The sequence below is a fragment of the Paramormyrops kingsleyae genome, chromosome 6 (genome assembly GCF_048594095.1).
Source record: "Paramormyrops kingsleyae isolate MSU_618 chromosome 6, PKINGS_0.4, whole genome shotgun sequence".
NCBI classification, from domain to species: Eukaryota; Metazoa; Chordata; class Actinopteri; order Osteoglossiformes; family Mormyridae; genus Paramormyrops; species Paramormyrops kingsleyae.
The window spans coordinates 34,205,256-34,222,586 of NC_132802.1; the positions used below are offsets into that span (position 1 = coordinate 34,205,256).

Here is a 17,331-nt window from a genome sequence, read left to right on the forward strand (position 1 = left end):
GTGGATTTTCGTTAAGTCAATATGTACCTTTAACACTGAAATGATAAGCAAATGTCTCTCCCTTCACCCTTAAATGAATAACACAGTCTGTGTTCATTAGCTCAAATATTCAATGAACACTTAGTCCTCAGTAGGCAAAAGTTCAGCACAGACTTCCAGTTTCTCTTTTTAACTTGTCTTTGAACCAAGGAAATGAATTCTAGTAAATGGATCTGTAATCATTTCTTAATAATAATTAACAGTTTTGACACTGGCAAGCCATTAATTCTGTTGGTTTTACAAAAATGATATTGCCCGATTTGTTTGACTATTCAAAAACAATAACTATATAACTTAAAAAATATCAAATTGAAACGTTACTGAACGTTACTGAAAAAGAAGACTGGAGCAATATGAACACAGAAGTGAAACATCACTGAAGACGAGCATGAATGAGACCCACTTCAGCCCAGGCTGCCCCTTGTTAACCCTAAGAGTCTCTTATGTGTCTAGTGACCCAGCGGGATTCCTTTTCACAAATTCCATCCTCCCACATGTATAGTGACAGACATTTTGGGCAAATATTTTTTTAAACTGTCTATTAATATTCATATCGAAATGACAAAAATATTTATAACACCTTTGTTTGTGTCTTAGTTACCTGGAGACAATAAAACATTAGGAACACGCAGACCATTCACAAAAGCAACGGTTCAAACTATCAGAGTTAAATTACATATAACAAAACAACACAGTACCAAATCCTCAACACAAATATATTAGACTGCCTGAGGACCTAATAGTAGCTGGATGAGGAATTTAAAAACCTGCGGTTCACTGAAGCCCGATAGCTCTGATAATAAAGTGTTATAATGCACCAATACTGAATTCCAGGAGGACTTTCTTAAATCATTTAATTTAGCTCTGTGTGTAAGAAATTACCCTGACATATGAAAGTAACAAATTAATATTAATTTGTGGTATTTTTGTGAGCAGTAACCCAGAGAAGATTCTCTGAAGGGTTATAAGCACTAAAACCTAAGGTGTATACCTATTTAATGAGCACAGCAGACAAAGAGAGAGATGGAGATGCATAATTTATGTCTGATTGCGCAATAACATCCAGAATAGCAGGAAAATTCCAAATGTATATACATAACATATGTAGGGTACAATTAGGCCAAAATCATTCTCTTTTGCATCCTCCCCACCCTTCTCTCTTGTCATGATAAGCATTGCGGTGACTTTTACCACACAGTCATAATGCCAAATATGCTGTAATTCATGACCTTGGCATGGTTAAATATAATGAAGAAACTACAAATATACTCTTGCATTCAATAAACCAAACAATAATCATCAACCATTAAAATTCATAAAAGATTTTGGCTTCTTGAATGTATGTATTTTATGACCTTTGTCATCAGTGTTTGCTCAGAATGTCCATTTGCCATTCAGTTGGCACCCTGTCCTGGGTTGTTCCCCACCTTGCACCCGTAGCCTCCGGGGTACGCTCTGGACCCCCCGCAACCCTGAATAGGATAAGCAGTTTCAGAAAATGGATGGATGGATGGATGGATGGACCTTCCATGGAATCGTTTTTTGGGGCACTCTCCCAAACATCAGCGCCTCGCCCGGTCCCACTACTGTGCTGGCTGTCACATCATTCGATCACGTCGCCCGTGACTCAAGTCTTCAGCCTTCAGCCTCTCCATCCCGGCCCAAAAGATCTCGAAGATTCACGCCACACCAGTGGCCATATTGGCAGAAAAGCATAGCAAGATGGATACAACAATATCATGTTACTGACTGGTCTTGTAAAAATCCTAAAAATGCAAATTTGTCTGTGGATATTTTATATTCGGTATCAACCTCAGCCATCCAGATGTGCTGTTTCTGCATGGATTCCATGCTGTAATTACTGCTGTGTTCCTGCCAAGAGTTGCCATTCTTTCCTCGTCATTACCTCGCGTATCTCTATACGAGAGCCAGGTGAGCCAGATGGATCCGACTGGTACCCGAGTGCCGATCTGGGTCCTTAATGCAGACCCACCTCCATGGCAACCCGTTGTCCACTGCCCCCATGCAATTACCCATGCTGTTAGTTAGATCACACCTCACTGTTCTTTAAACTGGAACACAAAAGACTTTTCAGAGGTTGCACAGCAGAGATTATTAGAAGGACCGGTGCTCAAAGGTTAAAAAAGGGGCACTCAGTACCTATAAAGCTCATGCACAAGTTCTCATTAAATAGTTTGGGCAAAACAGGCAGGTGGCTCAGGTGCCCCCAGCCCCCCACTCCGCACATGCCTGTTGCACAGAAACGTAAATACCCATCAGTTCCTTTTCCAGCAAAATAAAATGGTAGGAATGCGCTGAAATGAGCATGACTTCTGGTGCCTGATTAACATGCAGTCAGCAGGAGCTGGGCTCACAGATCAAGTATCCATCCAGCCGGAAAAAACAAAGGCATAATAAATTGAAAAGCTCCGGTGCAAAAAATAAACTCTACCATCTTTCATAGTTTAGTGATTCCGGGCAAAATTAAGCGTTTTTGCCGTTAGCTGGTATTGATTGACGACAGTGATGTGAGTAAATGATGAGAAAAATTAGGAAGGGTGAAGAGGGAGTTATTTACAGGAAGGTTGTGTGGTTGATGGATTAGGCAGGTTAGGGGACTATTTACAGATGGAGAATGATGGATTCGCAAGGCTGGGGGGTGAGTTTCATGGGACTAAGATAATTGAGTGAGATGTGAGGTTATTTAGTACAGGACCTGTTGATTGGGCAGCGTCATGGTTTTCCAAAGGTGAGCATCATAATTCACCAGCTTGCAGGGTACTTTAAGGGTGACTTTGATGATTGGGCAAGATTCACATTAAAGGTGAAAAAAAAGCATGAAGACTGACCAGACTGCATCTTCTTTAAAGGGGAGTGTGAAAATTGTGCATGATTGGGGTTCTTTAAAATGGAGTTTGATCACTGGGAGGGACAGAGCGTCATTTGCAAAGGCAGGAAGGAGAAAGCCCTGGCAGTAATCAACATGCCACTATTTACAGGGCTGCGATATCCTAGTTGACAGATAAGATGGCTAAGTGAGAAGAGAAGTGCTTTAAAGAGCAGACATGTTACAAAGCAATTCAGCATATTCTATGGAACCTGAACACAGATGACCTGGTAGAGATTACTGTCACGTGGCATAGAACCTTTTCACCATCACCGTAAATACAGCCATATAGAGCTATAAACTAGGATAAGGGGTTTGCTGCTTTAGGCTAAAATAATTAAGAATTGAAAATAAGCATATCTAACCTTAAACGGCACGCTAGACACAAGAGCCAGGCATGTGACTTTAATGAACTGAATGCTGAAATATGACAGAACATCAGCAACAGTATTGAGTTTGATTATGTTAATTGATCTAATTACATAATTTTTGCCATGTAAGCGCATGAGCTATTTTCACTCTGAGTCTGTCACTTATGACCCATCTCATTCATATTCATGGAGCAGTTCCTGATATACAGGCATCACTGGGGCACTACCGTAAATCAGATAGTGTTCAAGGTGAACTCAGACCTAATTCCTTGCCATTTGTTTTCGTAACTGAGCCTCTGCACATCTGGGATTCTGGTATGTTCTTGGGCCTTGAATCAATGAGGCTATCGGTTTCACAACAGCAGTGATATCTGTCTACAAGTTATTTAACTGATATCACCCTAGAGTAATTCCCAGAGGTGGGGACTCGAGTCGCTGGCTAGCGATTCAACTCGGACTCAAGTCACAAATTTGATGACTTATGACTCGACTTGGCAAATCTGAGCAAAAGACTTGACTTGGACATGAGGGCAACGACCTGAGACTTGAACCAGACTTGGACCCTATGACTTGAGAAGACTTGAGGTTATAGTCCCCCCCTCTGGATACCATAACATTCATTTTATCATTTCAGTGAATATTAATTCTCTGCTGTCTGCATTTTTAATTGGCTGAATGAAAGGTCTTCTGAGATAGCTTTTTGGGACGCATCACTCATACACAGATGTAAAAACTGTGTGAGGACAACTGTGAGTGGACACTCTCTTTTCAACCAATCTCTGCCTATGAAGAACATATCCTATGACGTACTGTGGTGGGTGTTTGCTGCAGCAAGTTTTAACCACTGAAGGTAAAAAAACGAACTCAGGTAGAAAATCAAGTTACATGACTCACAACCTGACTTTGACTAGAGTCACAAATTTGATGACTTGTGACTTAAGAACATTTAAACTAATATTGAAGTAGCCAAACAGCAAAAATTATGGAAAGACTTGGACTCAACTTAGGCTTGAGGGCAAAATATTTGGGACTAGACTCGGTCTGCAATGTTTTGACTCGAGATCTGACTCAGACTCACCAAGAAATGACTTCTTCCCATCCCTGGTAATTCCATCCTAATGATGGAGGTGGAAGAAGGAGAATCTTAGGAGATGAGGATAAAGGATAGGTCAAGATGGACTGGAAGAAGGGAGAAAGTACAGAGAGCACTGGAGGAGAGAAAGTACAGAGAAAAGAGGGTAGAAGGAAATGATTACCCAAAGGACAGGGCATATGAGAAAGGGAACAAGCAAGCGGCTCTCTGGCAGCCACAGTAACTCTGGGGCAGCTATTCCTCCTGGACAGGCCAGCAGATTCACCAGCCAAAATATTTACACACACGCAAGATTGACTTTTCTCTCAAATCAATACCTCCGAGGGCCTCCATGCTGAATTGGACATAGGCGGTAATAGGGTCTTTGCAACAGCTGAGTAACAAAGGCTGCGTCCCACTCGGGGCCATCACAGCCTGTCGCAGACGGACGCGATGCCTTTCTTGCACCCTTTTCTTAATAACGCTCACGGCCGTTACATCTGAGAGACGTTAATAATTAATGTCAGAGCAGTTGCACACAATTAGGTATGGCAGCTGTACCATTAATTTTCCTGGGGTGCTGGGGTGGGTTGGCTGAGCAATCAGAGGGAACACATTAGCAGTGGCAAGAGCGATGTCTTTATTTATTTCCTCCTTATAATTCAGACAACGCCATTGTGTACGAGACACAATCTATGGGACTTAATCTCACCAGGAGCAGTTTCTGCGAGGCCACACCGCAATGACACACTCTTAGTCAGAGCACAATTTTTTACCCTTCATAGTATCTAGGTCAACTCGCAATATTACACACATTAACTCTGTTAATTATACGAATAGGTAATGACTGAAGCAGTTCAGGAAAACGATGTCTCTGAATAGAACAACACTGTCTTTCTTAGAACCTAAACCTCTATTATTTTAGTTAAAACTACAAAAGAACAGCTTCTTAAAAATATAACACTTATCTATCCACCCATCTTCTACCCACTTCTCCTGGACAAGGTCAAGAGACATAATATAACAGTGGTCCACTTGCAGTGTCAGAACAAAACCATGCATTCAGACATTAAGAACATAAGAACATAAGAAATTTACAAACGAGAGGAGGCCATTCGGCCCATCAAGCTCGTTTGGGGAAAACTTAACTAATAGCTCAGAGTTGTTAAAATCTTATCTACCTCTGATTTAAAGGAACCCAGGGTTTTAGCTTCCGCTACACTAGCAGGAAGACTATTCCATACTCTAACTACATGCTGTGTAAAGAAGTGCTTCCTCAAATTTTTTTTTAAATGTTCTCCCACTAATTTCCACTTACGGCCACGAGTTCTAGTATTTAAACTGGCTGAACTGGCTGAACAGCATCCAGACCCGTTAGAATCTTATAGACCTGGATCATGTCCCCCCTTAGTCTCCTTTGCTGAAGGCTAAACAGATTCAGCTCAGCTAACCTCTCCTCATAAGACATTCCTCCAAGACCTGGAATCATTCTCGTAGCCCTCCGTTGCACCTTTTCTAAGGCAGCAATGTCCTTCTTAAGGTATGGTGATCAAACCTGCACACAATATTCTAGGTTGGGTCTTACCAAGGAATTATATAAATGTAACATCACCTCCCTTGACTTAAACTCCACACACCTAGAGATATAACCCAACATTCTATTGGCCTTTTTTATTGCTTCCCCACACTGGCGAGAGTGGGACATGGAAGCATCAACATACACACCGAGATCTTTCCTGTAATCAGCTACCTTCATTTCAGTGGAACCCATAAAATATCTGTACTTTATATTTCTGCTCCCTGCATGGATTACCTTACATTTATCTATGTTAAATTTCATCTGCCAAGTATCAGCCCAGTCGCTAATTAAATCCAGATCCCGTTGTAGCCTTTCTGCTGCTAGATCAGTATCTGCTACACCACCCACCTTGGTGTCGTCTGCAAATTTAACCAGTTTACTGCGTATTGGTGTCAATATCATTAATGTAAATTAGGAACAATAGTGGTCCTAAAATTGAACTACTCGCTGCTTCATGTCAGTTAACCAGTTTTCAATCCAAGCTGCCACAGTTCCTAAAATCCCTGCAGCTTTGAGCTTTAGCAAGAGCCGTTTGTGGGGGATAATATCAAAGACCTTCTGGAAATCTAAATAGATCACATCGTAGGCCTTTTTGTGATCAATTTCACTTGTAGCTTCCTCAAAGAACTCAAGTAAATTTGTTAAACAGGATCTACCTCTCCTAAATCCATGTTGGCTATCCCTCAGAATGTTATTTGCATCCAGGTAATCTACCATTTTCACTTGGATGATAGCTTCCATTATTTTTCCAGTCCTACCCGTCCTATGGTCTCCACACAGTCCTACCCGTCCTATGGCCTCCACACAGTCCTACCCGTCCTTCCAATCTGAAGGTACCACACCCGCAGATAACGATTTCTGGAATAAAGGCACTTTTATGAAAACTAAACTTAAATCATACGCCCTAGCAGAATTAAATGGGATTGCTTAAGGTCTCATGGACAATAAACTAGTTCAATGAACTAGTTACATTTCTGACTATAACATTTGACTGCAGTTAGATATCCCGATGCTCTGCCATCTCTGAGGAAATGATTCACACTGTTAGCATTAGGATCTGAGAGATTGTAGATTCTGAGCTCTGGATCTAAGACCTCTGAGCCCCTAAGTATAAATCAATAGATAAAACAACCAGTGAGACTTCACTCCCAGTGTATACATTCCTCTGTGCCCAGCAGCTATTTTGTATTACAGCCTGTGGATAAGACAGCTAAATATACATCAGCAGTTACCAAAAAGTCAATTACTCAGTCGCTTCTGTTCGAGCAAAGGTCATGTAAACTGTGTTGTGTAAGCCCACATTCTTAAATGGACTCAATTACAATACATTTTAAGATCCAAAGGAAGCCTGAGGGAAGCACTGAATTCTTGCCCTGAGGTTACAAAGAGAATAGGGCAAATCCTAAGGACTTCAGTTCAGTCCCGCAGTGCGGTGCAACAACAGGTGCAGCCACTGGCCTTAGCATGTAAATAAGAGCATCTGGTCAAATGCATATTCACAGCCACATAGCTCAAATGAAACATCTATAATAGACTGTTATAAGCTTAACAGATAGCTTAAATATAATGCTGCTACTGCTCTGGTATCAATCACTGATGCATTTGGGCACTGAACACCACTTCAAAGTAGTTCTCCACATGACCGATTTTTTCATTACATAGAATTCAAAAATACAAATGGAAATGTGTTCTTTTGTTGTCTCTGTGCTTTTTAAATTCCATTACAATATCTAATTTGTCTTTTAAAGATTTTTAATTTCTGAGAGAAATTTCTGAGAGAAGACATATTCTCAGAGGTGAAGAAATTTAAAATATTCTACACTTCAGTTAAACTGTCTTCACAATATTGTTATTGCAATTATATTTGGGATTTTAAAAGAATTATAAATATGCTATAAAATTTAAATTTTAATCTAGTAGTTCCCACTTGTAGCCATTGCTACAAAATCCTTGCATTCTTGTGCATGTATAAAAGCAGGTTTGTATTTGTGCCCGTCTGTGAGAAACACCACTAGTGAGCCAATGCAAACGCAGAGGCTGTAGCTCCACTGATTTCAGACAACAGACTTGTCTTTCCTTCTCAGTAGAGCGTGGTTGATAAAGCTGAAGTGATTGCAGCCAACATGTGACTTGGCTGGCTTCTCTGGAAGGTTCTACAAGAAATGACAGCACTCTTACAAAGCTGACCTGACACATGCAGGTCTCTTGTTGGGTCCCTAGAGTTGCTAGGCAACAGATCAGTCCAACAGACCACTCTATCAGTAATTCAAAGGGACAATGATTGCATCGTTAGATGTCATCACAGAAAGAAAACTACTGAATAAATAAATTCTAAATAATGGTTTTAGAGCTACAAGGCACTGTTTGTCTCTTCTACTTAGCTAAGAAAATAAATGAGTGTGTAAACAAACATTGTATCTTATAGCTACATACAGTCCCAGTTTCAGACAAGGAATCGAAAAAAAAAGATTCAATACAATCCCCTCCCCTTTGAATGTCGACAATGTAGCATATTGTCACAGCAAGAATCCAATTACTGGGGGCAAGTTGTTCATTTTGAGATTTACAACGTTTTACAGGTTTTCAGCGAAATCTGTTTCTGTCGGAGGAGCACCAGGAATAGTTCCCGGAGTGTGAACTTAATTACTCCGTCAGCTCACACCTTGTTAGCTGCCCTTTATTTCCGCTGGTTGGGGAAGCACGGGGGAAACATGGCTTTTAGTGCTTTTTCATGAACTCATCCAATTGTCCTTTTAAACACGTGTCCTATGAGGATTATAAGGATGGACTTGAAAGCATGTTGTCATCACCACTACACTTTTGAAACACCCTGCATAACTGGAGGACTTGCACTTATTGTATGAGTGAGTGGTGGTACATGTTAGTGGACAGGAACCAGACTCTTCAGCCGCACTCTTATCCAATAACTTTACACTGACCAAAGACAGACAGCTCTCCTCATAGACTCCATCTTCTGACTTTCTTTATAGCCCAGCACCCACTATGGTGATTCCACCATTACCCCACATAAGTACTTGTCCCTTTTCCTCAAAATTCCCCATAACCTTCAAACGTGCCTCTGATGCCTACCCGTCCTATGACCTCCACACAGTCCTACCCGTCCTATGGCCTCCACACAGTCCTACCCGTCCTATGGCCTCCACACAGTCCTACCCGTCCTATGACCTCCACACAGTCCTACCCGTCCTATGACCTCCACACAGTCCTACCCGTCCTATGGCCTCCACACAGTCCTACCCGTCCTATGGCCTCCACACAGTCCTACCCGTCCTATGGCCTCCACACAGTCCTACCCGTCCTATGACCTCCACACAGTCCTACCCGTCCTATGGCCTCCACACAGTCCTACCCGTCCTATGGCCTCCACACAGTCCTACCCGTCCTATGACCTCCACACAGTCCTACCCGTCCTATGACCTCCACACAGTCCTACCCGTCCTATGACCTCCACACAGTCCTACCCGTCCTATGACCTCCACACAGTCCTACCCGTCCTATGGCCTCCACACAGTCCTACCCGTCCTATGGCCTCCACACAGTCCTACCCGTCCTATGGCCTCCACACAGTCCTACCCGTCCTATGGCCTCCACACAGTCCTACCCGTCCTATGGCCTCCACACAGTCCTACCCGTCCTATGGCCTCCACACAGTCCTACCCGTCCTATGACCTCCACACAGTCCTACCCGTCCTATGGCCTCCACACAGTCCTACCCGTCCTATGGTCTCCACACAGTCCTACCCGTCCTATGGCCTCTACACAGTCCTACCCGTCCTATGGCCTCTACACAGTCCTACCCGTCCTATGGCCTCCACACAGTCCTACCCGTCCTATGGCCTCCAGGTTAGATATAAAGAATACACGTTTGATGCTTTCTCTAATCACTCACATCCCTAAACTATGGCTGCTTACAAAGACAGTGCTAAATACTGTTGAGAGTTGATTCATGACACAATGCATTACAGATTTATTTAACATGAAAGATTGCCTGCCCTTTAGCTGATGCACTGGCTTTTTTTCAACTAGTGCGGAGGCGGGGGGGGGGGGGGGGGGATGGATGGTATGCCGACTGACTCTGAGCACGGTCTGGGAAGAGCACGCTCCACTCCTCCGGAGTGCCAGCGAGAAAACATTACTTCAGCACTTTGCCCGCCAGCGATGTAGCTGGAGCACTTTGTTCCAGGCCTGTCTCCACACTTTCAGCCACGTAAGGGAAATAAAGACAGCTGAGCAGACAGACAGCTTTTTTTCCGGCATGGTTTATGGGAGAGGAGCAAGTGTCCCTGGAATTGAGACTGGAGGCTCTGGAGCAGCTGTTGCTGGTGAGCAGACATTGCAGGAGATTAATCACTGGTCCCCGAAGGCACCCCTTTGCTTTCTATATACAACCAGGAGGCCCCAAAAGGAGAGGCATGGGAAACCCCCCGGGAGAAGACTTTCCATCTCATTTAAGACACATTTGTAATCCATATCAATCAGACATACACTGAATGTGTAGTCACTATCAATGGATTATTTCCAATGGAAAAAAACTTGTGGTAACACTTTCTATGAATGCTGTGTCTGTAAGAATCTATGAACACATTCATAGCACATTATAATGCAATCATAAAGCATTATAAACATGGCTGTAAATATTTATAAAAAGGCATAACACATTATAGGCATATTTATTATGCATTATGAATGCATTATGAAGCTGTCATTCATAATGCACCATAGATACCTTCATCATGCAGTACAAAGCATCCATAATTCTTATGCCGACCATTATAATATATTATGAAAGTATTCATAATACATTATAGATGTGAGCTTCATTGTAGCTTATGAAGTAATATAATCAACACTATAATGCCTTGTGACTGTCAAAAGAAGATGCTGTAATATCTTACTAACTTTTATACCAACCGTTACGAAGGTAACTGCTTATGAAGGTATCGATAGAGATGACAGCTTTAAGTAAAGTGTTACCAAACATCTTTTAAAGCTGCCCTCCCTGTTAACTGAACTAATGACTGCCACAAGCAGAGGAAGGGTGCATTGAGGAGGAGGAGTGAGTCACCAATCTGTCCAATCAATCAAAGTGACAACTCTGCAGCGGAGCGAAGATCCATGGAACCTCAAATCACCAACGAATCCACGACATAAAAAAAACAAAACAACAAAAAAAAAACTATATATAACATGACAGAAGAATCGATGATGAGATAAACTAAAAAGCACCATATGTCCTGAGTGACCAACTGGCTCAGGGAAGAGGCTAATGAACAGCCTAAGGAATGGTGATTCACATCACCAGGATACATTCTGAATGTCATGCGACTCGCAGCTACAGTCCACTGGCGCAAGAAATGCCAGGGATAAAAGGCGCAACTGCATATCCGATGGGCACCTCACCGTCTACCTTCTGCAAACGACGTCACGACCTTGCTCTTCACATCAGGTGGCCTAGGACTGCTCATGCACTCATCCTTCCCATCCCAGCCACAGCCGGATGCAGGTAAGTCCCGCACCCTGCCACATGCGCGTATAGTGGGCTGCCTTGCACACCTTGAATGCTAATTCCACTAGCAGTTGATGCTAACATGACATGGTGATTCTCTCTAATGGGCTAGCGAAAATTAGCACATAACAGAAATCATGAAACACACCGTGTGAACAGTAAATACGGCTCTCTTTGGTTTTACGTCACTGTTACTCTCGCCAAACCTGGCAACGCCTTTACCGAGCCGACTTCTGCAGTGGAAAACAGAACCGCGATGTAACTATTCTCTCTTTTAAGTTTGGCTTAGGTACAGTTTGGTTCCTGTATGCCAGTGGAAAAGTGCCGTTAATTAGACTCTTTGCTGAAGTGGGGCACCTGGTGTGTGTGTGTGTGTGTGTGGGGGGGGGGGGGGGGTTGTTGAGCCATGGGGCCCTGCGAGTCCAGCTTCAGCTCACAGGTACTTAAGCCGTGACAGGCCGGGTATGCTCCAGCGCCCTCATCCCAGAACCCCGCTAACGACCCTGTCCAGAGTCTGCCTGGTGATGGCTGATACAAATAACCTCCGCCCCTCCTCCAAACCCTACAGCAGGAACTGAGCTCTAACAATTGATGCCCCAGTGATGCCAACCTAGCATAAACTCTATTAAAAAAAGTTAAATTATGTGAAATTGACTTGACTCCATATTCAGGCTTCGAGGAGCCTCACCAAGCAGAAGAGGCCTGCAATTGCACTCAGGAAGAATCAGGTACACAGATATAAGAAAGAGGCCTTGCTCACCATGGGCGTCTGCGGACATCGTACAGATCAATCTTATTTGGGGCTCTCCATGGTGTGGCTGTGTGTGGAACAGACATCACGAGTAAGATAGAGTTTTGGTGGGATATAATTTCTACTTGTTTGAATACAAAACACAAGCCTGTATTTTTACAGATCTCACTTGTTATGATCTCAGTGTGTCATATATTACACATCACATGAATGTATATAATTCTATCAGATAACAAAAGGTCAATTTTTAACTTCTGTGTTCAGTGGTCCAAATGAACAGATGAGTTGGAGGCGAGGCTACCTGGGTAGTATCTGGTCACACCCGTGGCACTGCCAAACACCTGCCACCGCAGAGAGGGGTCCTCCTTGCTGTTTTCTATGAAGACTTTCTCCAGCGCCTGTGTCCAGTTCAGCTCATTCAGGATGACAGGGGCTAAGAACACAGCAGGTGGGGGTGGGGGTCACACAGCATTGCACAACATTATACAGACCTATTTAAAATAAGAGGTGATGTTACGGAGATGTGCTACCATTCAGCCACACTCAACTTAGCATTAGAGCCATTTATTGCAGCCACACACAATAACCGGAAACAGTACAATCACCCAGATGATTGTGTGAAGGCTAAACCTCAAAATAAAAATTCTGAATGAATCCAAGGAGTGAAATGAAGTGTCCAGTTATGGGAACACTGAATTCATGGAAAAAAACATCCATTGAGGGACATTTAGTCCATGTGACCCAGCAGACTTACCATTACAGGACACTCTATATTACACAAGGTCACTTATGGTTTTTAATGCCTGTACTCTATAGCTAATCATTAACCATAAAATGAAGCCAAATCTGCATATTCTCAACCTTTTTTGTTTTTCCTTTTAACATGCTGCATCTAAACTCCCCATATTCTTTCATATTATTTAACAGCCAAGCATGAGTCAAAAGATGCGAGGAGTAATTAGAAGTTAAATGTGAGCCTGATTAAAGGGAGAGCCCGACCACTCGTGAGGGGGGGGGGGGGGGTTCTGTTTGTATACCCTTCTGATTTAATTAGCCATCCAGCCGTGTCCCACCCGATAAGCCCTGGAACCAAGGGCCCACGTTTGCGGCTCTCGTCATTTGAATTCCACAAAAATAAATTATATATCCTTGCTTTTCCCCCAGAATTTTCAATTAAGCCCCCCCTTCCCCCCACTAGATAAGCTCCCCCAGTCTCCCCAGGAGAAGGGGAACATGACTCTTCTCCAGTCCAGATGGATCCGAAGGTGGAGAGCTGTACGCATACCCAGCTTTAACCATAGTAGGAGCCTACCAAAGAAAAAGACGATGCTAACTCATGAGAGAGCTGGTAAGCATATACACTCATCATGATTTGAGCTTGCTGGCATGAAGGGGGCTCCAGCATGAGGTGTACAAATGATACACTCGAAGATGTGAAGGAACCAAGGACAGGAACCAGGAAGGAACAAGAACCGGAAAACCAAAACACTAGATGAGACGCGGAACTCTGGCAAACCAAGACCAGATATCCGGAGACGAGATGCCAGGACACCAAACTCTTGCAGATTAAAACAACCCCTGACACCAGGGGCCGGTATCGTGAAGAGAGATTTGTTGGTTAGTTTGATAACTTTGTAGGATTTAAGGTACCCCAATTTAAATTAACTTTACCTTCGCTCACTTGCAAATCCTGCTTCGTGAGTGATGAGACTGATCCCAAAGCAAAGCTCACCGCATAATCTGAATTGAACTTGGGGTTTGCTTCTCCTGGTTCAGAGAAAGGTCACACAGACCATGCTCAACCTCATGATCAAAACCACAGAATGTGTTTAATATCACCTTAAGCATATACATTAATCCTACATACCGTTTTGGTCTTACCCATGTCTGGTCTTGGTCAGAATCATTTAGCATTTTGGGTATCCATTGATGTGGAAAACTTGACAACTACCCTCTAGCTGACTCGTAACCTAGCATTACACTGCAAAGAGCAGCATGAGGATAGCCGGGGTGATACAGATGAAATATGAGAGCGGGATCCATTGAAATGCAGATGCCTTCGTGTCTTTATCAAGAAGCCTCAGTGACGATGCTCCTTTTGATGCCTCTCCGCACAGCCTATTTCTCACACACCGACAACGAAATCGGTGCTAATTATGACCATCCATCATGCGCTAAAACATGCACGCATGCGCACACACAGGCACACGTCATGCACACACAAGACCAGCGGTGTAGCTTAGGGTGCTGAGCAGATGTGAAATAAATTGCTCTTGTCACCAAAAGGCGCATTTTAACGTGGGAGCTCAAAGCAGTTTGTCCTCTGCAACAAAAAGACATAAATAAAAAATCGTGGGTGGAGAGACAGAGAGAGAGAGAGAAAGAGAGAGAGAAAGGGAGAGCGAATGAGACAGGAATGGGTCTGATTCCCACTTTAACATTCCACATAGTGAACTACGGCGCTATAATATATTGTTGCGCCAAGTCTAGCTGTGGGAGGTAATACATCAGTATTTAAATGCTAATCAGTGCTGTGAGCCCCTTTGAGGCCTGTCAGAAGGCCCACTCTGCCGCAGATCCACAAGAAGCAACGGCACACAATGGCCACAGACTCCGTACCACACAGACGAGGTGCTTTGTAAACACGGGTACAAAAAAGGGAAAGACAGGCTCAGTCGAAATGTCCCAGCAATTCTGGATTTGCTTAGCTGGGCCAACGCTGTCGCTCAAAAGCATCGCTCGCTGACTGCACCCCCTACCCCGACCCCCCAAGTCCCCAACCTCACCATAGCCAAGTGCCCAGCAGGAGAAAAAACACACACAAGCCACCATGAATAACACCGGGAGGAGAAACAATAAATAAATAAATAATGATGCACCGAAGCCATCAAAGTGTAGCGGGAGCGGATTCCCGCCAAGCTGTTCTCTGCTCCACCATCTGGCGGGCGACACGCGAGCTTTCACGCCGTTTTCCCGAGCGCGCTCTTTCCGACTCCAGCCTGACAGCCTTCGGATAAAGCGTGCCTCTCTTTACGAGCTTGAAGAGGCGTGGGCGATGGAGTTTTCCCTCACCTCGGGGCTCTGGAACCAAGGGCACGACAGCAAACGAAGCCTGAGTTCAGGCACATTTAGCAGAGAAAACAAGCGGACAGAAAAATGCAGGTTCACACCCAAAAGCCACATTCTCCAGAAAAAAAAACTGCTGAATGACAGATACTCTGGGAATTATATCTCCGCCGATAGGTTATCTTACGAAAAAAGTATGTTTCACGATAAGGAAACACATACCGGCTAATTTAGTTTGATTTATTCCAAGTTTTACTTTTCAGCTGCAGAGTCGATAAAAAGAAAAATCTCCTCTGGGAAAAATTCCCGCTTATGGCTGACTTGGCCCCTAAATGTTATTAGAGTCATCCTTCATTGGAAAAATCCATCCCAATGATATCTTTAAAAGGCAATCTATCAGCGGCGATGTTCTGAGACAGTCGGGACCGGGCTCGAGCATGCCCTTTCTAAAACGAGGACGCAGCGGCAGAACAATTATTTGCAGGATTTATTGAATGCTGTCCGGCGAAATCATTCTTCACCGCGATTATTTATGTTCGTTTCAGCGGGTGCGCCATGATGCAGTCACAATGAAACTGTATATTACAACTAGCATTAATCCACCAGTGTCTCTCTGCACAGAGCATAAACACGCTTTGTGCTGGATTATGTTAGTGGTGAAGGTATTTACCATTTAAGTAAAAACAGGAGGCTGTACTATGCATTTGAAATAGGACAGACATGAAATATGTCAAAGTGTAGTGGATTTTACATAACGTTGTCTCAATCGCATTATCATAGATTTTATGGATTTCTATAAACACTGGATTCCTCTTCCTGCATGGTATCTCCAACTTGACTGCATATCTCTATGGAAATCAACAAGCACTGACCCCCTAAACCCGAGTGCAATCCCACGGGGGTCTCCGCACTCCATTCAGCACAAGTCGCGGGGTGTCGGAATCCTGCATCGACCCAGCGGCACGGAAACGTCGTGCATCTTTTGAACGTGTTACTTCAGCGCACCAGGATCACTGACGCTGTGAAATATTAAATGAAAAGGTACAAACCCAGGTGGGAAAACTCACGAACTGGTGTATGTGAGCACGCACATGCGTTCAGTGCGGGAAAGATCTCCATATCAGTTTCACATTGAAAACGGAGCTAAAATGGATTAAAGAAATAATCTAAAAAAGAATAATAATAATTTAAAAATCACATCGAAGACAAGTGGAGAACTATGGGAAATGGCGGGGGGGGGGAGGGGAATAAATGTGCCTTTGCTAAAACTGATTGCGTTTTTAATTAAAGGCAATACAGTAAATAATAAACAAATAAAATGCAATTTTTGTGCTTAGTGGTGGGTGAAGTGGTGGGTGGCGTCATCCGTGTTCTAATTAGCGTGCGGGAAATGATAGTACCCCTTCGCTGGCTTGAGAGTAGGGGCGTGGAGTTTATTTTGTTAGCGGGGGGTAGAGAGAGGGTTTGTAGTCAAATCAAGAGGAACCGTATGAAGAAACAGCATGTAACACCAGGCAGAGTCCTGCACCGGGTCGGGTACCCAACGGGTACCCGCAGATAGTTGCTGAAACGGGCGGATTTTAATGTCCTGGAATTTCACGGGTGGGTATGCGGGCAGGTAATTAATTACACACGGGCGGGTAGCAGGTCAATCAAAACAGTATTGTAGCCTGCAAAAATAACATATAAGCGAAAATATCTATGTATTAGACTATCGTGTACAAATTGTCATCATCACAATGTGTTCAGTATGTCGGGTGTACCTTATGATGCTTCCGATTATTTCTCTCCAAGTCGGAGACGTTTTATGACGTTAATGTCGGACAAGATTTGTCCGAGTTGCCCCTGTGACGTAATTTCAAAATGGCGGCTTACACACTCAACAGTAATTCTATTTTATAAATCTTTAAAAATGTTTATTTTGTTAAATGTATTAATAGTTACAAATGTAACTGCACGTGTTCGATTTAGAGAATACCATATCATGACCGTAAACAGTATCCTATCATGCAATATCAGATTTTTACCAGACTTGTTAG

The 17,331-nt window shown here is 43.3% G+C and overlaps 1 protein-coding gene across 3 annotated transcripts in view; it reads right to left on the bottom strand.

The window, feature by feature from the left end:
* The window catches only part of cacna2d2a (calcium channel, voltage-dependent, alpha 2/delta subunit 2a), a 261,328-nt gene that overhangs the window by 51,854 nt on the left and 192,143 nt on the right, over window positions 1-17,331 (bottom strand). For all 3 annotated transcript variants that reach the window (XM_023821052.2, XM_023821053.2, XM_023821051.2), the window contains 2 exons: window positions 12,528-12,659; window positions 12,236-12,293 (listed from right to left, as the gene is read on the bottom strand). In XM_023821052.2, the coding sequence (XP_023676820.1) occupies window positions 12,236-12,293; window positions 12,528-12,659 (190 nt within the window). The remainder of the gene's footprint in view (window positions 1-12,235; window positions 12,294-12,527; window positions 12,660-17,331) is intronic.